General features: G+C 47.8%; 1 protein-coding gene across 2 annotated transcripts in view; it reads left to right on the top strand.

The window, feature by feature from the left end:
* The window catches only part of LOC137420981 (G2/mitotic-specific cyclin-B2-like), a 68,031-nt gene that overhangs the window by 15,468 nt on the left and 26,970 nt on the right, over positions 1–25,593 (top strand). For both annotated transcript variants that reach the window (XM_078772098.1, XM_078772097.1), the window contains exon 2: positions 25,210–25,347. In XM_078772098.1, the coding sequence (XP_078628224.1) occupies positions 25,210–25,347 (138 nt within the window). The remainder of the gene's footprint in view (positions 1–25,209; positions 25,348–25,593) is intronic.

The following is a 25,593-nucleotide window of genomic DNA, read 5'->3' as shown; positions in this document are numbered from 1 at the left end:
TCTTTCTCCGATCTCGTAACTCTCAAACTCCACTGCTGACCGCGCTCGTTCAGCTCCAGCTGCTCGATGCTCTCCAAAATGCCAACTGCTCACTCAATGCTCAACTCACCGCCAACTGCTCCTGGTGGCTTTGCGCAACGGTTATATTAACACGCCCTGAGCCTTCTCGAACGTTCCAACCACACCCTGTGACGCATTGCTGTAGCCACACCCTCTGAGCCCTGATTGGCGGCTCGCGCTTACCGTCAGCTTCTTCGCCGCCCTCATTCGGTCCCGACCCGACCTACTAGGCCTGCCTCGTGTTAATTCGCGCCAAAAAACCAAAGGCAGCACAAAGAGGCATAGGCGGCATAAGGCAATGGAAGTATGAAAAGGACCTACTCATTATTCTACTCAACGCAAGACTAACACAGGAAAAGGACTATTCTCACACATACTATGAAATAACTGAACTATCGCGAGGCCAAGTGTTGTTGGGTGACTAACTATGAGGGGGAAATTTAACCTTTATTGTACAAAACTCAAAACCGCAACACTACCCCACTCCCTCAGACTCGTCCCCGAGTCGAACCTAACAAAATTGGAACGACCGGTTTTGAGAATGATCTGGAAAATTAACTTTTACTTTTTCATGTGACATATAGATGTGCTTCCCTCTAACATTTACTCTAACCCGTGGGTGCGACAGTTTTAAAACACTAAATATGTCCCACCTATTGCGTTGAGTAGCTACTCTACCAGAATCACGCCCACAATTAACCGAATCCGGAATTTGTCAAACTAAACATATAGCCAGTGGGCAGCATTTTATATACAAGCACAAAAACTTAACCTTATTTACAATTCTATGGCCCAGGACCTGTCCTTTTTGAAAGAGAAGATTGGAGGGGAGAGAAAGCACAGCAAAGCACAAAAACACACTCATAATCATCACATTTGCTGCTTGCTTCTTGCATCTTGCTTCTTGCATCTTCTGTGTGCATATATCAAACCGGTTAGCCCCCGGACCGGCATGCAGGCCATTCCTGCTCTTCAGGGCTAATTAAACTTACAACTCTTCCCGTCCCTAGCACACCATAATAAAAATGCACAAAACATTCGTTCATTTTATTTCTCTGCCAGGCAAGGCCAACCTTATGCGGTCCGACTGCATGACATTGATGCCACTCAAAACAAGTGGTCCAAAGATGCAAGGTGAATTTGCAGCAAGGTGCTGCACAGCAGAGGTGCCAGGCCACAAAACCTGTGATCCATAAGTGCATAATGTGCAGCAAAGTGTTTGTGGCAGCAAAGTGCTGCACAGGTGCAGCAAAGTTATATAACACATGGATATGGCAGCATAGTGCTGTGCCGTTCGGCTGCACAAATGTAGCAAAGTGCAGCAGGGATGCTGCATAGGTCGATGGTGCTGCACAACTCCACCTCCAAAATGGTCCTGGGGTGGGGGGAGAGACAAAGCACGACCAGCAAAGCGGAAAGGGCACAAAGTTACACAGCAAAACAAGGTAATGCAGCACAAGGGGCGCGGAAGAGCGAGCAGAGCAGGCTCGTCCCTAGCCGTCCGTATCCCCCAATGTCCGCTTTCACTACCCTAGCCCTTTTTTGTATTTACAAATTCGTCTCCCCGTCTTGTCTCCCATATCCCCCTCTAATTCAAATTACTCTCCCAATCCCTCCCAGGAAGGAAGGAATGGAACGACAACAATGTCTCATTACGTCATGATGCGTCTTACACTCAAACAGTTCACTTATTCCTGGTGTGGAGCTTGGTCCTCCTTGGTGAATGACCGTGGATGGCGCGAAGGGATTTCTCTCATCCTAACTACACTACTGATATTTACTTTTACACTACCCGGGGTCATACCCTGCTAATCGGCCATCTTTAAACGATGTGGTTCTAAAAACCGAATTCCCATTGACCACTCTGCGGTGCCCTTGAAATGTGGGTCTCACTCCCTCAAATTTTCACACTGTGCCTTTGCACAATTTCGGGGCTGGGTCGTGTGGCTCCACTGGCAGGTCCAACTACCTGCGCACCTCCGCCACTGAAGCCGCCTCCCGAGCTTGCCTGCTCCTGACGACGACCTAACTGGGGAAGGCCCCTCCTGGCTCTTTACCCCCTGATGCCCACCTTGGCATTGGGCAACCCGGGTCCTTCTCTTGGATCCTCGGGCCCCACTCAACTACTCACAACTACCCTAACTGGCTCCCAGAGCCTACCTGCGGCCTCACCTGGCCGACAAACTACCAGTGGCGGAGTGCCTCGATAACCATACGCACCAATTCAACCACATGCCCAGCCATTCCATATACTCATGCACCCTCCAAAACACTACTTGCCACTACCTGCACCACAGGTGTCAATATCCAAACAATTTACCTAAGCCCTCTACCTGGGTTTACACTACCCCCCCCCCCCCCCCCCGGGCTTCCGTGAATGGGTTCCATCTCCCCCCATTCACTCCTTTGCACCATGCATTCCACACCAAGCATTGCACACCATTTATCTCGCACACCAAATTTGCACACAACTTCTCCCGCACACCTTTTGTGCTCGCACACCTTTTTCCATACACATCAACACAATTCCTTTTACTCAACACAATTCCTCACACACACAGCATCATCTATCTAACTGCTTTTCCCTTAAAACTCATGCTTCCCCATCATCCCTTTAGACGAAGCACTTCCTTCGTCATTAACAACCACTTAAGCTACCTACGTCCCCACTACAGTACAATGTCACTACTTATCTCTCATGTGTCTACAGTCCTCTAGTTCTCTAACAATTATCCTAGCCCTCCCTCGGCTAGCTTCGGTGCCCCATGGAGGTAACCATCGCTGCCCCCCCCCCCCCCGATGTGCCTAACACTGCCATCCCCCTAATCTAATGCTCATGTGCCCTGAACCATGTGAGGAATGGTAACACTACCATTTCCCCACATAGGGTACACTATCCTCATCAGTCCACTATACTCGAGCCTCTTAGTGCGGAAATACATCGTCACAGCTCAGCTTCAAAAAGCCGAGCGATCCATGCGGTTGGTAAGTCTACTGTATGGGGTGTCCGTCCGGCATTTTTGATCCAAAGGGGGAGGCATGGATGGGCCGAGGTGCAGGGGCCCATCTCTGCGCGGTGCCTCGCGGTCCCACGCACGATGGCCCAACCACCCACGGTCGGAGCACCGCATCCGCTCGGGTGCGCGGCTCCGAAACTCCTACCTCCCCTTGAACCTCGCCGATTGTCTTTGCCGCCACGGCGCGGCACCAACCATACAGGGCAGAGGCCGGCACGAATCGTGCACGTCGGTCCTTGTGACATGGCCGTGGCATCGATCCCCGCCGGTCCCTGCCGCACACAACTCACCGAGGGCTCACGTCGGCTATCCGTCGCGCTAAACGCTACCCCGGTCGGTGTCGATGCTTGAGCCGCGTTCTCACCACTCGCGACCCACTCCACACTCGCACACCGAGGCGTCCCTGCGCCGCCCATACATTCTGTTACCGCACACTCTCCTTTCACGTCCTCTGGTGTGCATTCTACCCTGCACACCGTATTCGCACTTGCACACCTAGGCGCACTCATACCTTCCACACAATCCGTTACACACTCTTCCCACACACAGTCTGTAACACCCACGGGTGTGCACTCTCTTGTTACACACCCTGCAACACGCTCTGGTGTGCACTCCTGCACACTCTCCCGTTACCGCACACTCTGGCGCACACTTTTCTCTCTCACACCCCCGCTCCGGTGCACACTTTTCTCTTACACGCGCGCTAGTCGCCCTCGTACACCGCACAATGGACCTTCCACGACCGCCCGGGTTTCGTTTCTTTCCCAAGCGCGCCAAAACCCTTTTCGCGCCAAACACATTCTTCGCGCCATTATTCCTACTCACCATGGGGACCTCTTTTTCTGCCAGCACCTGCAAACTTTTCATTGAATTAGCAAGCCTGACATCACGGTGCAAATACAAACTTTGAGCGGGTTCCATTTCCTTCTCCCGCGATATATTTTCTGACTCTGCCGTCTCTTCAGCCCCAATTGTTTCTTCAATTTCCATTATTTCTTTTTCTACTTCGACCGGCGGCGCGCATAAAATTTCGTCTTCCAATTCGACCTTCCCCGGCACTCCCGACATTTCTTTATCCAATTTGATGATCGCCGGTTTTTCTACACCCCGCGTCGCGATTTCTATACCCCCGGTTAACTTAGCTGTGCTCTGCTCTAGCTCACTCCCCAGGTGTTCCTCACATCGTGTCACCTCGTCGCATACCAATGCGACCTCTTCGCTCAACCTGCGCCTTATGTCCTTCCCCGCTTTTTTTGTGTCCTTCGACGCTGCCATAAATTTTTCAAATTCCCGGGTGGATTTGTCCCCAATTTCCTTTAATTGACCACCCATTTTGCTTTCAAATTTTTCCATGTTACTCCTTGCTTCGTCTCTCTGAATGTCCATTTTCCCATTTATTTTATTTATGTCATTCTTTTGGGCATCAATTATTTCCCTTTTTGATTTGTCCCCCATTTCTTTCATTTCTTTGGTGGCTTTGTCACCTTGGGCATCCATTTTTGCATTCATCTCCTTCATTTCTGCCATGAATTGCGTCATGAGTGAATACAGGTCCGAAACCGCTGGCACCGCGGGCTCGGCTCTCGCCGCCATGTGCGAAGTGCCGCCATTTTCTACCCCTGCTGCCGGCCCGTCTTCAATTCTCCCTTCGTCTACCAGCTCTTCCTGTGGGTCCTGGGTCATTAATTTCTCCTCTTCATCTACCCCTACCGGCATTCGACCGCCTTGACTAGCCATGGTACGAATACAAGTTGGCTTTTACTACTAAATTTAGTCCACTCGTAATTTTGAGTGCGTGAAACGCACTCCAGGTCCAATCCCACTCCTGACACCAATTGTTACGGTTTTCCGCCGCCCTTCTTGCCCTTGCCAAGGGGGGATTAAGCCCCTTGTTCTTTCTGGGCCTGGCGTAACCGACAGACTTGAAACGCCTCTTCCGGGCAAACGCAAGGTAGGGTTTCGGGACCAAGTCTCGCTCGTACCTAAATACCTGCGCCGTAACGGAAGCGGGGAACCAAGCCTCGCACGAACCACATGTAAGTTGAGTACACCGAGCGGATTGCGTACCACGTGGTCTGTGCAGTCACCGTTAATATTGGACCCCGATTAGAGCATTTCTATTCGTACCACGCTTGGTCAATGATGGAAAACACAAGATGGTCGAATAAAAGGAAGAACACAATTTAATTATTATTTACACTTATGTACAAGTCGGTAGAAAGCAGACACAGAGCAGAACTTAATCAGTTTTATGCTTAAATCCCAGATGCGGGCCCGTTCACACTCACACAGGGAAATTGCAGGCAGAATGGTGTCCACGCGCTGCCTTGGTCATCCAGGAACGGCGGCCCGGCGTGCGTTCCACGGTCCCAGCACATCCCGTGAAGATGGCAAGCAGGTGGTGGAAAGGAATCCTCGTAGCGCGTCCCTTGAACAAAAGGCAGCCGATGAGGCAGGAAGGAAAAGTACACGTCTCAGCGCGGCTGGGCGGTTCCACAGCGCGTTTAGTAACCAGCGCGCTATTACTTGCGTGACACAATGCAATATAGGCTCGGCCTTAAGCTCAACCGAGCGCCACTTTAATACGAGCGCGTATCTTGGTTCGTGCGCACCTTTCTCCGATCTCCTAACTCTCAAACTCCACTGCTGACCGCGCTCCTTCAACTCCAGCTGCTCGATGCTCTCCAAAATGCCAACTGCTCACTCAATGCTCAACTCACCGCCAACTGCTCCTGGTGGCTTTGCGCAACGGTTATATCGACACGCCCTGAGCCTTCTCAAACGTTCCAACCACACCCTGTGATGCATTGCTGCAGCCACACCCTCTGAGCCCTGATTGGCGGCTCGCGCTTACCGTCAGCTTCTTCGCCACTCTCATTCAGTCCCGACCCGACCTGCTAGGCCTGCCTCGTGTTAATTCGCGCCAAAAAGCCAAAGGCAGCACAAAGAGGCATAGTATGAAATGGCAATGGAAGTATGAAAAGGACCTACTCTCATTATTCTACTCAACGCAAGACTAACACAGGAAAAGGACTATTCTCACACATACTATGAAATAACTGAACTATCGCGAGGCTACGTGTTGTTGTGTGACTAACTATGAGGGGGAAATTTAACCTTTATTGTACAAAACTCAAAACCGCAACAAGATATATAGTGTTGTGGATATGAGAATGGTTTTTTTTTTTTGTTGTTGTAGTGTAAATTGTTGTAAAGATCACCCTTTGTAAATGTCATGATCCTTGTAAATACCTCCGTAGTGTAAAGGTCAAAGGGCGTCTCGGTAGTTATTCCATGAAACACCACATTGCAGGACCCGATAAAACCCTTGTTCAGTAGCTTATATCTTATTATGTGTCTTAGGGTAAGGCCTTGTCTTCCATTAAGATGACACTCCATTGCACCGAGTGAAATAAGAGTAGATTCCCTTCATTCCCATTCCCAAAACCTCCATTTCCCCTTTGGTCTTTGCCAGGCCTCAATTGCCATTGCCAATTACATCCCCTCCAATTGCCGCCATTGCCCACGAGGCAGGGTCGGAGGAGAAGGGCGTGTCTCCACCTCGTCATAGAGGGGAGGAGTGAGCCAGCCCCGAACAACCAACCGAGCACGAGGGGTTTGGTTTGAGAGGGCGGAGGAAGAGCGTTTGGGGGAGGTTCGCAAAGGTTGAGGGGTGGGGCCTATATAACCCGCCGCGGGGCGTTCCCCAACGAGAGATGAGTCCAAGAGATGAGCTGAAAGGCTGAGCTGAGCTGCGTAGAGAGGTCCATGACAAGAGCTGAGTTGGTCATCAGGGGTGGTCAGTGGTTGCGTTGAGTGGTTGCGTTGAGTTGTCGGTGGAGAAAGAGTGGTTGGACCAAGAAAGAGAGAGGAGAGAACCCGTCACGCCAGACCCCCCACCAGCGCGTCGGCTCCACCAAGCAGCTCCGACCCGTGATCCCGCGCACACGACAGGCTCGGTGGCATCAGCGGCCGTCGAGGTCCAGCCCGACGTCCCGTGCGGGATCAAGCTCCAGCCAGCTCCGTGCCGTCCTCCCCCTCCAGCCACACACCTCCTTCCAGCCAATCCACTCTGCAATTCCCCGTGTGAGTCTGTGTCTTCGTTTGTTCTGTCCTGGGTAGTAATTAAGCCTGTTAGGTAAGCTAGTATTTTCCCTGTGTCTCTAAAAGCTTCTGTATATTATTTTATTATCTTTCCTTCTCCTTGGTTACTTTGAGCCTGTAAATAGTAATAAATAGTAATCGTATTTCAAACCTTTCTTTGCCTTCGTCTTCCTTTTCTTCACATCCGTGTCGTCTTAGTCTTTTCCCGATTGAATAGCGGTGGCGCGATACGGCCAACGTTTGGGTAAATCGGGTTTAGTCGGGGAACAACTGTTCGGCCGCGGTTATACCTCCGCTCGGTAAAAATAACATCCTAATCCGCGGACCGTAACTATATATATATATATATATATATATATATATATATATATATATATATATATATATATATATGTAATGGTACAATACTCGCTATCAAAAGTGGGACACGAGGGTTGCAAAATAAATACTTCCATTTAGTGTTCTTGTAATTTTTACTTAACAGATGGATGTGTCCTCAATCAGAAAAAAAGCCCACGAAGATAATGCAATGTTCATACTGTTCATGAAATGGCCTCAATCATGAAAAAGCTGCTTTTTTTTACGTAAGTTACATGGTGTCCACTTTCCCTCTATATCTCCCTGAAACAACACATTTGCAGGGGTTGTTAATGATTGTTAATAATGTTAAGAGTGCGTCATGATAATATACCTATGAATGCCGAGAAAATATAAAACTGCTTAATTTTATCACAAATACATCAAGTGGACACCGTAACTTACGTAGTATGGTGTATCAAAGGTCTCTGCTAAACTACATTGCTGCACTTTCAAAGCACCCTTTATTTACAAATATGTCAACCACACACACACACACACACAGAGACAAATGTAACTGAGCTCATTAACATCAATTTTATTTGGCAAACCATAGACATAGACATTAACACTTGCGTCTACGTAAGTTACAATAATCACGGTGGACACCAAAAGTCACAAGTTCAAGCAAACAACAGTTTATTGAACATGTCAACTTATTTACATGAAAGTTTCAAACACGAGATGTGCTGTACTGTACATCGTCTTTTTTTGGGGGGGGGGGGGGGGGGGAATTGAAGAAAACAGTGAAAAAGAACAGTTTCGTTTCTTGTTTACCTGGACAATTGTCATTTTGAGAGCATGTATTGCCTCACCTGCAAACTGCAAGAATTTCCTGCATCTTGGACTTTCAATAATGCCATGCTGTTTCAGTCTCTGTTTTCTTCTTGGAGTGGTCTTGATTATAAGTTGTGAGAGGACTGCCGCGTACTGATCTCCACTATTTGGCATCCCTTTCTTAGCACGGTACACTGCTTTGCATAGGGCCTCTTTGGAGCACGAAGGCTGTGTTTGATCCGGTGTTTTATTTGTAGTGGCACTGTTGGATTTCTGCAATCGTTCCTTCTTCTCCTGATAGAGCTGCCTACGTCTTTCATTTGATCTTCTTCTTGCTTGTGCCGTTTGTTTTCCCCTCTGCTTGGTTTTCTGCTGTCTCCAGATTTCTCGCTGGCGTTCTTTCCCAAAACGCGTTTTGGGTGTGTACTTGTTTGTGGTTGCATGACTTCCATCCAACTCCAGCTTCTTTTTAGCACGATACCGCTGGACTCGCAACCGTGTTTTCTCCCTGTATTGTGCTTGCTTTTCTTCACTCAGACTAATTAGGTGCAACTTTACCCGCAAACTTTCCGTTTGTTTGAAGTCTGCATAGCGTTGTGGATTAACTTTCATATTTCTTCTCCAATCTCTTTGACGCTCTGCTTTACTCTTTTTTGCTTTCACTGATTTCACGTCTGGTGCTGTTGGCTGCGATTATTTTGGTTGCTTTAGTCAGTCTCAGGTGGTAACGCGTTTCCTCCATTCTGTAAAAACCAAAATTATAAGTAATCATCATTCAAACGCATCATCATTCATTCAAATCATCAAATGCGTTTCATATTTCAGCGTTCGTTCGGAACTGGCGGCTGCTTCAGGCATCTATCTGATTGGATGATGAGTGATAGGCATTCCACCACCCCACGAGGCTTGAAAACCCGTCTTTTGCTTTCGCGGTGTAAAAGCCTAAGGGGGTTCTACGTACGTTACAAAGTGGACACGGATATTATCTTCGGCGAAAGTTTTAAATTTTCATCCCCAAGGTCAGGGTTTCAGAACTTGTGTGAATACTAAGGAAAAGTATTCAATGCAAGAAGTGTTCATCACGTAGTCAGTATTCTACAGATAGTTAGGAATTGTTATAATTGATTAACCAAACTGTGAAAGTTCAGTGGACACGGAGGTAACGTACGTTCCTGGTAACAGTCTGATCGATTTATTGATTAGGTAACCACCTTTCCGGAAGTGATTGTTTGTGGATATATTTCTTTCATCCACAACCAAACTAGGGTCAAAATGTAAACAAAGACAATATCCTGTACATATGTTGTTTTTCATTTTCAACAATACTTGTCACGTGATGTCCCATTTTTGGATGCCATTTTGGGCTAATGTTCGCAATAAAAATAGTGAATAAAACACACAATACACACATCAAAGTTTTTTTATTTATTTCTTCTATATCTTTATACATATACACATATCATATAACAAGGATACTTTCATGGTATGACTACTTTGCAAGCCAGAAGAATGAATAAACTGCAGACACAAAAGTTAGCGAATATTGTGCCATTATATATATATATATATATATATATATATATATATATATATATATACAGTGATCCCTCATTTATCGCGGGGGTTACGTTCCAGAACCCCCCCGCGATAGACGAAAATCCGCGAAGTAGCGACCATATTTTTATTTTATTATTTATATATATTTTAAAGCTTTATGACCCTCCCCACACTCCTATTAACCTTTCCCACACTCTTATTAACCTTTCCCATACTCTTATAAACACTTCCTATACTCTTAAACACTTTTTACACTCTTAAACATACGTAATTTTAACAACATATAAAATTCTAATGGGTACTCACCATTGAAGATACTGTAGTGACCCATGGGTTCCCCAAGCAAGACCAGCATCAATCTCCTTGCTCCAGCCGGTGACGTCACCGGCGGGGATCCGCGGCGCAAGTGGCTGGTCACGTGACCACCAAAGCGTGTCGCGTGTGCGGGTATAATCAGCTACACCTGTTGATCACGTGACCACCGAAGCACGCCACGCTTGAGAGGCGTGGCTTTCGGTTTCGGTTCCTGGTTGTGCTTTATAATGCAGCCCGATAAACGGGCTTTCCAGTGTTCCCGAGTTGGTTTTGAGAATAAATATCTTCTCGGACGAGTTTGTGTCTTGCCCGTCATTTCGTCCGTATCAAGCAAGAGCCCCGGCTCTTCAATACTACAACCTGCGTGATGAAGATGATGATGAATTAGCTGTGCAGTACTGATGACGATGAAGGTGATGATGATGATGAATGTACTGCACAGCCAGAAAGAGCATTACAGTTACCCATTACGTGGGTAACTAGCGCAAGTGGAAGCTGCCGCATCTGCGTTTTCCATACGCACGACTCTTTGTCTCTCCTTCTACTGTACACTATGTACAGTATTTTATTTCTTGTAATATGTTTTAATAACTGTATTTTTCTTATTTTGTTACGTTTTTTAATTTTTTAGGCTAGAAAATGCTTATTTTACCACAAAAATATTTAAAATAATAGTATATAAAAATACATTTATACCGCAAAATCCCGCGATATAGCGAAAAATCCGCGATATAATTTTACATATACTAGCGAGAAAAACCCGCGATGTACCGAAGCCGCGAAAAGTGAACCGCGATATAGCGATGGACGACTGTATATATATATATATATATATATATATATATACAGACTTGGCATTTAATATGGAATATTTTTTTTTCTTGACTTGGGTTTACTTTATTAACTCAGAAAAACAATCTGGTGAGTTTCTTTTACACTTTGGCGATTTATTTGTTAAAAGAACCATGTCACTGATTGTCGCAGCAAGAAGTCAACAACAGGATTATATCACAGGTGGCGTGGCAAAATGTACGGACAGGTGCATTTGATGATTGGCTTCACAGTCGGGTATACAAGGGTTGTTGCGTTCTGTATTAGTGGAAATCAACTGCTGCATGTCTCCAAAAGTTATTGCCGCTTCCTCTGGAGATGGTCCGTCAACTCGACAATGCTGTTTGTCATGGAGTGGTGGCTTTACAAAATTACGGCATTAAACAGCGTGCTATTGCTCGGCAGTAGGGCATCACTCAAGGTCAGGTGTCAAAGATCCTGAAACAAAATGCTCAGAGGGGTGTCCCTACTCCAATACCGAGGCCAGGACGTCCCCGCAGAACCACAAGGAGGGATGATCGCCAGCTGCACCGGTTAGTCCACAATGGCCGTACCAAGTCAGCTAATCGGCTTAGGGCTGAGTGGCAGCAACTGACAAATGTGCCTGTATCCAGAAGGCTAGTCAACTAACGACTGGTTCAAGCAGGCTATCGTGCCAGGCGTCCCCTGAGAAAGTCACGCCTGACCAGACAACACCGCCAGCGCCGATTGCAGTGGGCCAGAGAGCACCGTCAATGGCAGCCAGGACACTGGAATCACGTGATCTTTAGTGACGAGTCTCGATTTCTGGTCTATCGTCAAGATGGCCGCGTCCGAGTGCGCAGCCAAGTGCATGAAGCCTGCAACAAAGATTGTATAGTGCCAAGAGTCCAAGCTGGAGGTGGTGGGGTGACCGTTTCGGCTGCTTTTCATGCAGGGGGAAAAACTGACCTGGTTGTTCTGAATGGAAACCTGAACCAGTTCAAGTACAGGGCCATTCTGGAAGAAACATGGCTTCCATTTGCTCGTGCAGCCTTTCGAGGAAACTTTGTCTTCCATGATGACAATGCACGGCCTCATCGTGCTCGCATGATCCAACACTTTCTTGCTGACCATGGTGTAGAGCATATGGAGTGGCCTGCCATGTCCCCGGGTATGAATCCGATAGAGAACTTGTGGGCAGAATTAACGTGTCAAATCGACCACTTGGACCAGCAGCCGACCTCTGTGCATGAATTGCAGCAGGCTATTGTCACTGCATGGCAAGCAATTCCTGTCCAAACCTTGGCAAATCTCGTGAACAGCATGCCTCAACATGTACGTGCTCTGCTGAATGCTCGTGGGGGTTACACGAAGTACTGAACTGTAATTTTACTGTCCGTAATCCCAGTCGTAATTTAACTTTTGTTAAAAAAATATTTGGCTAATGTGCAAAATAAAGAGATATTCTGGAAAACGTACAGAAGTTTAACACAGTACTGTCCATGAATTGAGTTCGATATCAGTTTACATCACTTTCAAGGATCAATTTATTTGTTTCGAAATGTCAAATGTGGTTTTTGTTTCTTTTAAAGGTCACATTAACAAAATCTAGAATAATTTCAACATAATTCCAATGAACTTTTGGTTCTAAGTCATCTTGAAAAGTAAGTTCACCCCCACAAAAAAAAAAATTCCATATTAAATGCCAAGTCTGTATATATATATATATATATATATATATATATATATATATTGTTGTGGATATGAGAATGTTGTTTTTTTATTGTTGTGTTATGAATTGTCGTAAAATGTCACCCTCCTTCCTGCAATTGTTGTTGTATAAAGATCAAAGGGCATTCCCGTAGTTAATTCCATAAAGCATACACGAAGGACACCATATATCCCTGTTCAGTAGTTATATCCTTATTATGTGTATTAGTGTAAGGCTGTGTCTTCCATTTATTAAATACTCCATTGCACTGCATTAAATAAGAGTAGATCCCCTTTCCCTTCACATTCCCCTTCCAACAAATTGCCAACTGTTCCCTCCGCGACTCCATTCGCCATGTGCTCCGGCTCGGAGAAGAAGGGCGGGTCTCCACCTCGTCATAGAGGGGAGGAGGGAGCCAGCCCCGAACAACCAACCAAGCACGAGGGGTTTGGTTTGAGAGGGCGGAGGAAGAGCGATCGGGGAGGTTCGAAAAGGTTCAAGGGTGGGGCTATATATAACCCATGGGAAACGCCCCCACCTCAGATGAGTTCGGAGAAGTGCGAGAGAAGTGCGGGGAAGCCTTGACAGAAGTGCGAAGTAAGAAGTGCAACGAAAGAGTTGCACCCCACCAGTAGTTTTGGCTCCACCAGCAGTTGACTCCACCAGGCCGCTTCGACCCGTTACCCCGCGGGAACCAGATTGCGGTGGCATCGGTGGCTGTCGAGGTCCAGCCCGACGTCCCGTGCGGAATCAAGCCCGAACCATCTGCCCCAGCTGAACCTTCCCATTCCTCCTTCCAGCATTCATTCCTGCCATTCTATCCTTCTTGTGTACGTGAGTTTGTTTTGTTTGTCTTGTCCCTGGGTTAAGTTAAGCCTGTTTAGTTAAGCTAGTATTTTCACTGTGTCTCTGATTTCTTCTGTAAATTGTTTTATTATCCTTCCTTCTCCTTGGTTTTTTTGGTCCTGTAAATAGCAAATAAATTATATTCGTATTCCCTATTTCTCCTTCTTCTTCATATCCGTGTCGCCTTAGTCTTTTCCCCATTGAATATCTGTGGCGCGATTCGGCCAACGTTCAGGAATCGGGTTAGTCCGGGTAACTGTTCGGGCGCGGCGGCCATCCGCTCGGCAATTAACATCCTAGCCGTGTCCGTAACAATTGGTGTCGGAGTGAGATACGAGGCCCGAACCAATTTTTTTTTTAAACATCTAGAAAAAATTTGGTCAAAATTTGGAGCAGCCGAAATTTGTTTTGTTTTAGAAAAACCTGAACTTTGAAATCGCGCCATGGCTAATCAAGGCGATCGGATGCAGGTGGGTGAGCTAGAAGAGGGGTTAGGGGTAACCCAGGATCAGAGGGAAGAAAAGGAGGAGAGAAATGAGGAGGTGGTTGAGGGAGTATCAGGCGCACAACATGGCGCCCTCGCGCACGTGGTTACAGCGGCACCAAATTTAGCGGCGTCCGTGACCGTAGCAACACCGGTGGATTTGAACCTTTTTATGATACAAATGGGGGCCCTTATGGAAAAAATGGGTGAGTGATTGGAGGGCCAAATCGGGGTAATGAGGGACGAAGCGAGGGGTACCAGTGCCCAAATTGGGAAGATAGACAGCAAATTTGAGGGGTTAGACAAATTTGAGGGGTTAGACAATAAAATTGAGGGGTTAGACAACGGGATAAAAGAGGTGAAGAATGGGTTAACGGGGCTAGAAGATATGATGGAAGGCAAATTGCGGGAGATAGGGGAGCAATCCGCCCGGGAAATCAAACAAATGGGGAACCAGATAGAGGAGGTGAAAATCGGGTTAGAAGGTAAATTGGATGCTCAGAGGGATGAATTGGGACAGATGAGGGCGGCATCTACTAAAGAGATGGAGGAGATGAAGGAGGTAATACGACGAGGTGTAAGCGAGGTGGTCTCGGGGGTACGCGAGGAGGTAAAGCGAGGTGAGAAGCGTATGGAGAAAGAGGTGAGGAATAATACGGCTAGGTTACAGGGGGGCATAGAGGGTCTGACGAGGGGCTTGGGGGGTGGTGTAGACCCGGGTGTTCGTAAGGGACCAATGGTGAGATGTATGACTGGTCCGGAGTGTATGGAAAGAGGAGGTGTGCAAGGAGGTCTGGCTGTGGGGAGTGAGGGGGGTGCTGGTGAGCAAGGGTGTGCGGGTATGGAGTGGGTAGCGGGTTGCGGAAGGGCGACCCAGGCATCGACACCAGGAGGGGTAGTGTTTGGAGGGACGGGGGATGCGCGGGAGCCCCCCGGGAATAGCGTACTGTGGGAGCCCGAACGGTTTGGTCCCGCGTTGATCCCGCAAGGAGTGACGCGCGGGGTCCGACCTTCGGGCGCCCACAAGGTCCCACTCGCGCCGTATGACGGCAAGAGTGATTTGAGGGCGTACCTGGCGCAGTTTGAGTACGTGTGTAAAGGCAACGGTTGGAATCCGGACGAAGGTGGAGTGCACCTGGTGGGGGCACTGCGTGGTGCGGCGGCGGAGGTGCTGACAGCTTTACCACCGGGTGCTCTCACCCTGCCAGCTCTCCGTGCGGCTTTAATTAATCGTTTCGGCATTGAACAGCAAAGCGAGCTTGTTCCCCAAGGGCCGAGGCCATAGTGCCCGCCCGATGGCTAGCTAGCCCAACCTGGCAGGAGTCCTGCGGCCTAGTCGAACCAGTGGAAGCGCAGTCCGTCCCGGGTTTAGTCGTGGGCCGCACCCTCGTGAAAACGGACGGGCCGGTGGTGGCCATCCGGGTACTTAATATAAGTACAGAACCATGCACTATAGGACGGGGCACGAAGATAGCCGGCTGCACCCCAGTTAATGAAGTCGCGGCAGTGAGGGACGAGAATGTCCAGCTGAGCCGGTCCCGGAGGGAGTCTCTCGGAAGTCGTAGGAATTGGCCCGATCCCATTTGTGAGATGGTAAACCGGAGTAGTGTAGAGTTGGAGGAGACCCAGCGGGAGGCTTTACACAAATTAATTGAGACCCATTTGGACATCTTCTCCTTGTCCACCGAGGATATTGGACATACGGGCCTGGTGAAACATCAGATCCACACCGGTGAGGCCCGGCCTATTCGTCAGCCCGCCCGACGGCTCCCTTGGAGCAAGAGGGAGGAAGCTGATGAGCAGGTAGAAAAAATGCTCAAAGCAGGTATCATTGAGTCCTCGGGAAGTCCTTGGATGTCACCAGTTGTGTTGGTCAAAAAGAAAGATGGAACCACATGGTTTTGCGTGGACTATCGCCAACTGAACAACGTGACACTCAGACTCATATCCCCTGCCAAGAATTGATGATACCCTCGATGCCGTTGCGGGCTCGAATTGGTTCTCAACCTTGGACCTTAAGAGTGGGTATTGGCAGGTGGAGATGGACAGGGCAGGGAAGGAGAAAACGGCATTTTCCACAGGTAAGGGGCTGTATCAGTTCACTGTGATGCCGTTTGGTTTGTGTAACGCCCCCGCCACCTTTGAAAGATTGATGGAGCATGTGCTGGGCGGCATGCCACGGCAGTCATGCCTGGTGTACCTGGATGACGTCCTGATGCATGCTAAAACATTTCCCCAAGCCATAGCTAATTTGGACCAGGTGTTTGGGTGCCTCAGACAGGCAGGGTTGAAATTGAGCCCGAGTAAGTGCACTTTGTTCGCCAGAGAGGTGGCCTATCTAGGTCACGTCATTGGTCGCGAGGGGGTAAAAACAGACCCAGGCAAATTTACAGCAGTGGAGGAGTGGCCCGCACCTCATAACATCAAGGAGGTGCGGGGATTTTTGGGACTCTGCTCCTACTACTGGCGTTTTGTGGCAAAATTTGCAGAGATGGCCAGGCCTCTTCACCGGCTTATGGAGAAGGGGACGAGGTTTAATTGGACAAGGGAGTGCCAGGAGGCCTTCCTAGCATTGAAGGGGTGTTTGACATCCGCACCCATTCTAGCTTACCCCACCAGTGACGGGACATTCACCCTGTACACGGATGCAAGCCAGGAAGGATTGGGCGCGGTTTTGTCCCAGACACAGGGGGGCGTGGAGAGAGTGATCGCGTATTATAGTCGGGCCATGAGTAAGCCCGAGCGAGATTATTGCGTCGCTCGTAAAGAGGGCCAAATTGCAAGGTGGTTGGAAAAGTTGCAGCAGTACGATTTTAGTGTGACCCATAGGGCCGGGAAGGCCCATGGGAATGCGAAGCACTCTCTCGACGTCCTTGTTTGGGGGAAAATTGTAAATTTTGTGCGAGGCACAAGGATAGGGAACAATTGGCACACTCCACCCCTACCCTCGTAGTCCATGCAACCCGGGTGAGAGGGCCAATCTTGCCACTAACCGCCGATGAGGAATTTGGAACTTTGGCTTGGAACACGGCCCAGCGGGAGGATCCCGTCCTGGGACTGGTTTACAAATGGGTTTGATTAGGGAGACGACCTAGTGGGGAAGAGGTCACCTACCCCCCCCCCCCCCTCGGGGTGCCAACAAAGGCATATTGGGCTCAGTGGCAAACCCTGGAATTGAAAAGTAACATCTTATAGCGCAAATGGGTAGAGATTCCCTCTGAGAAAACTTCCTGGCTGGTGATAGTCCCAGAGCAATTCAAGAACACCATTTTGCAGCAGGTGCATGGTACCCGCTCCGGCGGCCATTTGGGCAGGACAAAGACTACATCTCGAGTCCGCCGGAGGTTCTATTGGGTAAATATGGGGCACGATATACAGGACTAGTGTTGGAGATGCGACACCTGTACTGCTAAAAAGGGACCAGCATGGAGGATGAGGGCCCCCCTTCAATTACACCAGGTGAGGGCCCCCCTTGAGCGGGTGGCTATGAACATTCTAGGACCACTACACCGCACCTGCCAAGGTAATAAATACATCCTAGTAGTTATGGACTATTTCACCAAGTGGCCGGAGGCCTATGCCCTCCCCAACCAAGAAGCCGGGGTGGTAGCACAGGCCTTCGTGGAAGGATTTGTATGTCGGCATGGGATTCCGGAGGAGCTACACACCGACCAGGGTCGAAATTTTGAAAGTCAATTATTAAAAGATGTGTGCAAGCTCCTGTCAATTAGGAAGACGAGAACAACGCCCTTAAGACCTCAATCTGACGGTATGGTGGAAAGGTTCAACCGAACCCTGGTTCAACAATTGGCATTATTTACCACTACCCGTCAGGACGACTGGGACGAACATCTCCCGTATTTGTTAATGGCCTACCGAACCGGCCAGCATGGGGCCACCACATGTAGTCCAGCGTTGCTTATGTACGGGCGGGAGTTGCGGGCTCCCGCCGACTTGCTATGTGGTCCCGTGCCAGAGACCCCGAATAGACCGCCGGGGGAGGGCTTTGCACGTCACCTGAAGGAAGGTCCATGCCTTCGCACGCCGCCAGCTCCACCTGGCGGGTGCCAAGATGAAGTGCAGGTACGACCACCAGAGCCAGGGGAGCCAGTACGCTCCGGGGATGAAGATTTGGTTCTTCAATCCCCGGAGGCGGAATGGCAGGTGCCCCAAACTCACCTCGCCCTGGCAAGGCCCGGGGGTCGTCCTAGCGCAAATTTGTGACGTGGTCATTATGATCAAAATGGGGCCACGTGCCCTCCCTCAGATCGTCCATGCCAACCGAGTAAGACCCTATACGGGCGAACAGGCGCCCTCATGGATCGCCTTGGCCTTAGCGGCCGAGGCAGGACCCAGTACCCCTGATGACGGGGGCTCATAGTTCAGAGGACTGGGGGGGAGTAGTGATGGGGAATGGTACCCTGCGTGGAGGAATGGTAGTTTTACCATTCCTCACCGGGCCCATGAGCATTAGATTAGGGGGATGGCAGTGATAGGCTCATGGAGGTGCCAGCAAAGGTTACCTCCATGGGGCACCGAAGCTAGCCGAGGGAGGGCTAGGATAATTGATAGGGAATTAGCAGACCTTAGGGACAAGAATTAAGTAGTGACTTTTGTACTGTAGTGGGGACGTAGAGAGATTAGGTGGTTGATAATGACAAAGGGAAGTGCTTAGTGTAAAGGGGCGACGGGGAAGCAGGAGTTTTATGGGAAAAGCAGCTAGCTCGATGATGCTGTGTATGTGAGGAATTGTGTTGAGTAAAATAAATTGTGTTGAGGTGTATGGGAAGTAGTAGTGTGAATTCACTTGCATGGTTTGCAAGATGAAAGGTGTGCGAATTTGGTGTGCAAGACAAATGGTGTTTGAGATAAATGGTGTGCGGTATATTTGGTGTGGAATGCTTGGTGTGGAATAAAAGGTGGAATGCATGGTACGAAGGAGTGAATGGGGGGAGATTGACCCATTCACGAAATCCCGGGGGGGGGGGGGGTAGTGTAAAGTCAGGTAGAAGGCTCAGGTAAATTTGTTTGGATATTGACACCTGTGGTGCGAGTAGTGGCAAAGTAGTGCTTTGGAGGGTACATGAGTCAGTGAAATGGCTGGGCGTGTGGTTTAATTGGTGCGTATGGTTATTGGGGCACTCCGTCACTGGTAGTTTGTCGGCCAGGTGAGGCCGCAGGTAGGCTCCGGGAGCCAGTTAGGGTAGTTGTGAGTTGAGTGGGGCCTGAGGATCCCAGGAGAGGACTTGGGTTGCACAATGCCAAGGAGGGCATCAGAGGGGTAAAGAGCCAGGAGGGGACTTCCCCAGTTAGGTAGTCGCAGGAGCAGGTAAGCTCGGGTGGCGACTTCAGTGGCGGAGGTGCGCAGGTAGTTGGACCTGCTGGTAGAGCCACACGACCCAGCCCCGAAATTGTACAAAGGCACAGTGAAAATTTGTGGGGGTGAGACCCAAATTCAGGGGCACCGCAGAGTGGTCAATGGGGATTCGGTTTTTAGAACCACATAGTTTAAAGATGGCCGATTGGCAGGGTATGACCCCGGGTAGTTTAAAAGTAAAAGTCAGTAGTGTAGTTCGGAAGAGAAATCCCCTTCACACCATCCACAGCCATGCACCAAGGAGGACGAAGCTCCACACCAGGACCAAGTGAACTGTTTGAGTGTAAGATGCATCACGACGTAGTTTGACATTGTGTTTGTTCCATTCCTTCCTTCTTGGGAGGGATTGGGAGACGAATTTGGTATAGAGGGGGATATGGGAGACAAGACGTAGAGACGAATTTGTAAATACAAGGAAGGGCTCGGGTAGCGTAAGCCGACGTTGGGGGGGTACGAACGGATAGGGACGAGCCTGCTCTGCTCGCTCTTCCGCGCCCTTCATGCTGCATTACCTTGTATTGCTGTGTACCTTTGTGCCCTTTCCGCTTTGCTGGTCGTGCTTTCTCTCCCCCCACCCCAGGACCATTTTGGGGGTGCAACTGTGCAGCACCATCGACCTGTGCAGCATTCTTTGCTGCACCTTGTTACATCTGTGCACCCGAACTGCACAGCACTTTGCTGCCATATACTTTTGTTGCAACTTTGCTGCACCTGTGCAGCACCTTGCTGCCACAAACACTTTGCTGCACCACATACACTTATGGACCACAAGTTTTGTGGCCTTACACCTCACTTGTGTAGCACTTTGCTGCAAATTCACCTCGCATCTTCGGACCACTTGTTTTGAGTGGCATAAATGTCACGCAGTTAGACCACATAGGGTTGGCCCTGCTGGCAGAATAAAAGAAACAGTTTTTGTGTATTTTTATTATGGTGTGCTAGGGACGAGAAGAGTTGTAAGTTTATTTAACCCCGAAGAGCAGGAATGGCCTGTATGCCGGTCCGGGGGCTTGCCGGTTTGATATATGCACACAGAAGATGCAAGCAGCAAGATGCAAGAAGCAAGCAGCAAAAATGTGAATTTTTGAGTGTTTTGTGGATTTTGCTGTGCTTTCTCTCCCCTCCAATCTTCTTTCCAAAAAGGACGGGTCCTGGGTCATAGAACGGTAAATAAGGAGTAGGTTTTGTGCTTGTATATAAAAATGCTGCCCACCGGCTATATGTTTAGTTTGACCAATTCCAGATTTGGTTAATTGTGGGCGTGATTCTGTTGGAATAGCTACTCAACGCAGTAGGTGGGACATATTTAGTTTTAAAACTATCGCATACACGGGTTAGAGTAAATGTTAGAGGGAACCACATCTATATGTCACATGTAAACGTAAAAGTTAGTTCCCAGATCTTTCTCAAAACCCGTCGTTCCAATTTTTGTAGGTTCGACTCTGGTACGAGTCTGACAAGGGAGAGGGGTAGTGTTGCGGTTTTGAGTTTGGTAACAGTCAGAATAATAAAGGTTACATTTCCCCCTCATAGTTAGTCACACAAGCAACATGTAGCCTCGCGATAGTGTAGTATCTCTTAGTATTTGTGAGCTTAGTCCTTTTCCTATGTTAGTTCTGCGTTGAGTAGAGTAAGGAGAATAGGTCATACTTATACTGACTATCCAGCCTCCCTAGCCTCTTGCCTCTTTGTGCTGACTTTGGTTCATTTTGGCGCAAATTAACACGAGGCAGGCCTAGGAAGGTCGGGGCGGGGCCGAATGAGGGCGGCAGAGGAGCTGACGGTAAGCGTGAGCCGCCAATCAGGGCTCAGAGGGTGTGGCGGCAGCACTGCGTCACAGGGCGTGGTTGGAAGGTTCGAGTGGGTTCGAGAAGGTGAGGGGCGTATCTAGATAAGCGTTGCGCAAAGCCCCCAGGAGGATTCGCGCGAGAAGGACTGAGCGTCAAAGGACTCACAGTTGAGTGAGAGCGTCAAAGGACTGAGCACCAGTGGTTGAGAGTTGAGTTCCAGCAGCGCGGTGAGCCGAAGAGGACTTTGAGAGATACGCGAGTGGGGAAAGACGTGCATTGAACCAGGATACGCGCTAATATAAAGCAATGCGCCATTGAGCTTGAAGCCGAGCCGCGTACAGTGTTGTACGCGAGTAATAACTCGCGAAATAAGAAATAAGCTACGCGAGTAATAACGCGCTGTGTGACCGCCAGCCGCGCTGAGAGACGCGTATTTTCCTTCTTACCTCATCGGCTGCCTTTTGTTCGGGAGACGTGCTACGAAGATCCTTCCACCGCCTGCTTGCCATCTTCGCGGGACGTGCTGGGACCGTGGAGAGCCGGACGGGGCCGTTCCTGGACGACCACGTCGACGCGTTTGGCCGGAACATCAACCTGCCTGCAATCCCCTGTGTGAGTGTGACGGGCCCGAGTCTGGGGTTTAGAATAAGACTGACTAAGTGCTGCTCTGTGTCTTTGCGTCCACCGATCATTGTATATACGTGTGGGAGTAATAATTAAACCTGTGTTCTTCCTTTTCCATTCGATCGTCCTCGTGATTTCCTCATGGACTAAGCGTGGTACGAATAAAACCGCTCGAATCGGGTTCCACTACTAAGACTGCACGGACCACGTGGTACTCAATCTGCTCGGTGTACCCAAATCACACGTGGCTCGTGCGAGGCTTGCTTCCCCGCTTCCGTGACGGCGCAGGGATTTAGGTACGAGCGAGACTTGGTCCCGAAACCCTACCTTGCGTTTGTCCGGAAGAGGTGTTTCAAGTCTCTCGGTTCCGCCAAGCCCAGAAAGAACAAAGGGATTAATCCCCCCTTGGTAAGGGGAAGAAGGGCGGCGGAGAACCGTAACAATATATATATATATATATATATATATATATATATATATATATATATATATACAAACACACCCACACGTGTATGTAAGGCGTATGTGCCCCTGCTGGCCCACCTTGCCTGACCGTATCGAGGTTGAAGGGCCAAAACGGGATGATGCTGAGGACCTCGTCTGAGGACCCGGTCAGTGAGGCACACTTGTGACCAGGTGTGTTTTGAACTTATATATATATATATATATATATATATATATATATATATATATATATATATATATATATATATATATATATATATATATATATATATATATATATATATATATATATATATATATATATATATATATATATATATATATATATATATATATATATATATATATATATAGATATAGATATATATATAGATATATATAGATATATATATAGATATATATAGATATATATATATATAGATATATATATAGATATATAGATATATATATAGATAGATATATATAGATATATATAGATATATATAGATATATATAGATATATATATAATTATATATATATATATATATATATATAGATATATATATAATTATATATATATATATATATATATATATATATATATATATATGATTATATATATATATAGATATATATATATATATATATATATATATATATATATATATATATATATATATATATATATATATATATATATATATATATATATATATATATATATATATATATATATATTGTTGCGGTTTTGTGTTTTTATAATAAAGGTTAATTTTCCCCCTCATAGTTTAGTCACACTACAACACGTAGCCTCGCGATAGTTCAGTTATTTCTTAGTAAATGTAAGCATAGTCCTTTTCCTGTGTTAGTTTTGCGTTGAGTAGAATAATGAGAGTTAGGTTTCCCTCCAATGTTTTATGCCGCCTCTATACTTTGGCTTTGGCGCGAAATGCCACGAGGCAGGCCTGGACACGTTGATCAAGGGCAAAGGAAGGCGGGGAAGGAGTGACAGTAAGCACGAGCCGCCAATCAGGGCTCGAAGTGAGTGGCTTACGACTGTGGCAAAGGCGTGGTTTGGAACATTCGATGCGGGCTAAAGGCGTGGCAATATAACCCTTTGCGCAAAGCCTCCACCTCAGTTCTGAGGAGAGGTGCGTTGAAACAAGTCAAGCAGTTTTTGAGTAGAGGCGCTTGAACAGTTTTGAGGCAAGCCCATGTGAGAAGGACCTGTGCTGGGTGATGAGCTTGAGCAGGACTGAAGAGAGGTGCGTTGAAACAAGTCAAGCAGTTTTGAGGGGAGAGGCGCTTGAACAAGTTGAACGCTCGGTTGAATGAATGAATGAATGAATGAATGATCGTTTTAAGGCCATTTTCCCCGCTAGAGCAGGGGTTAGCCTTGCGGGCCCCATGACAATTATGGTTCCCTGTTTGAGGCAATGTTTTTATGGCCGGATGCCCTTCCTGGTACCAACCCTTAGTCGCCTCTTACGGTGCGCAGGGATACGGTGTACCTTTTCTAAACCGGGGCACACACCAGGATCATTCATCCCAGCAAGCTGGTACTCAATTTGCCGACCTCGGAAGGATGACAGGCTGAGTCAACCCCCCTGGTGTTAATTTAGCGATTGACCGGGATTCAATCGATCGATCGATCGGTTGAGCTTGAGGAAAATCCCCTATTGAGTTACGCGAGTGAAAGCGCGCCGTTGATTAATGCCGAGCCGGGCTCGAAGGGAGTGGCCGAAGGGAGTTCCACGGCTAAACTGTGAGAAACCGCCGAGCCGGGCGATAGACGCGCATATTCGCCAGCCTGACTTTGTTTGAGATACGTGCCGCAAGGATCCCTCCCGCCTGCCTGCCTTCATCGAGGGACATGCTGTGACCGGCAGAGGGCCACGCCGGGCGAGCTGTTCCTGAACAACGGAGCCGGCGCATTCAGCACATGAACATTTCCTTCTTTCATCCCCCTGTGAGTGTGAATGGGCCCGTGTCTGGGGAATAAGCTAAGACTGTATAAGACTGCCCTGTGTCTCTGCTTTCTACCGAAGCATTGTAAATAATAATTAAATTGTGTTATTCCTTTGATTCTACCACTTTTGTGTTTTCCATCATTGACTTAGCGTGGTATGAATAATTATCGCTCTAATCGGGTTCCAATACAAGATAACTGCACGGACCACGTGGTACGTCATCCGCTCGGACGTACTTGAATTACGCGTGGTTCGTGCGAGACTTGATCCCCACTTCCACGGCTGCGTAGGTATTTAGGTACGTGCAAGAATTGTCCCGAAACCCTGTCCTGCGTCTGCCCGTGAGTGCTGACTCAAAGTCTCATGGTTGCGACGACCCAAAAAGAACAAGGGGCTTAATCTCCCCTTGGTAAGGGCAGGAGGGTCGCGGCAAAAACCATAACGATATATATATTTGAGATATTGTGCTATATATCAGTTTTAGCCGATATATATACATCGATTTCACTTTAAAAAATCAAAAAATCTACTTGCCGGATCCAGATCTTCACTAAACTCTAATCGTTTTGTCCTTGTCTCATACACCACCTCTCTGATAAATTACGTCCAAATCTGTCCACAACTGTTTGAGATCTTGTTCGTAGACGGGGGTGATAACATAACCCCCATCAACCTTTGGTGTCGGAGGTAATATTACGAAACGATATCCCCCATTCACCAAGGGATTTTGTGACTAGCGATATTGCATTGTGGATTCAGTTAAAATGGTGGCTCGTAGGAAATAATATAGATTGTGCTTGGAAATTCAGAGTTGTTAAGACCCTTCCCATGTCCTTTTTATTTTTTTTTTAAGGATTGTGGGGTAAGGTGATGTGTGAATTCTAGTTTTTGTTGCTTTTGATCTTTTCGAATTGTGTCGAAAAGAAATGACTGACATTTTAATTCAATTTTGTTGACTTGTTCCCTTGTGGTTTCTTCTTCAGAATATGAGCATTCCCGCAGAGAATGTGTGTGGACTCCGTCCAAAGACCAAGCAAACTACAGGAGGCGTTACATCCCGTGCTGCACTTGGTGACATCTGGAACAAAACGTGCCAGGTGATCCCACCTGCTGCTAATGCGGTAAACTGTGTTTGTGCCTTTTTGGGGCAATGGGCCTTGAGGTTTTTCTTTGCTTGCTTTACATTTCCAGTTTTTAGTGCAATTACGTAATTTTTAAATGTCTCACCTGCTGTTGGTGCTTTATGCCGCATCTTATAAATTTCATGAAATAGTGCATACCACCCTGATAAATGAACCATTTCCACAAGATTTGGATGAAAGAATTGCTGAAGAGGTGGATTATAGACACAAGTTTCTGGAATTTGG

This window comes from Myxine glutinosa, chromosome 2, assembly GCF_964187855.1.
Source record: "Myxine glutinosa chromosome 2, kmMyxGlut1.1, whole genome shotgun sequence".
NCBI lineage: Eukaryota > Metazoa > Chordata > Myxini > Myxiniformes > Myxinidae > Myxine > Myxine glutinosa.
Note: the sequence above shows the minus strand (reverse complement) of the source record. Positions and strands in the feature narration are given on the sequence as shown.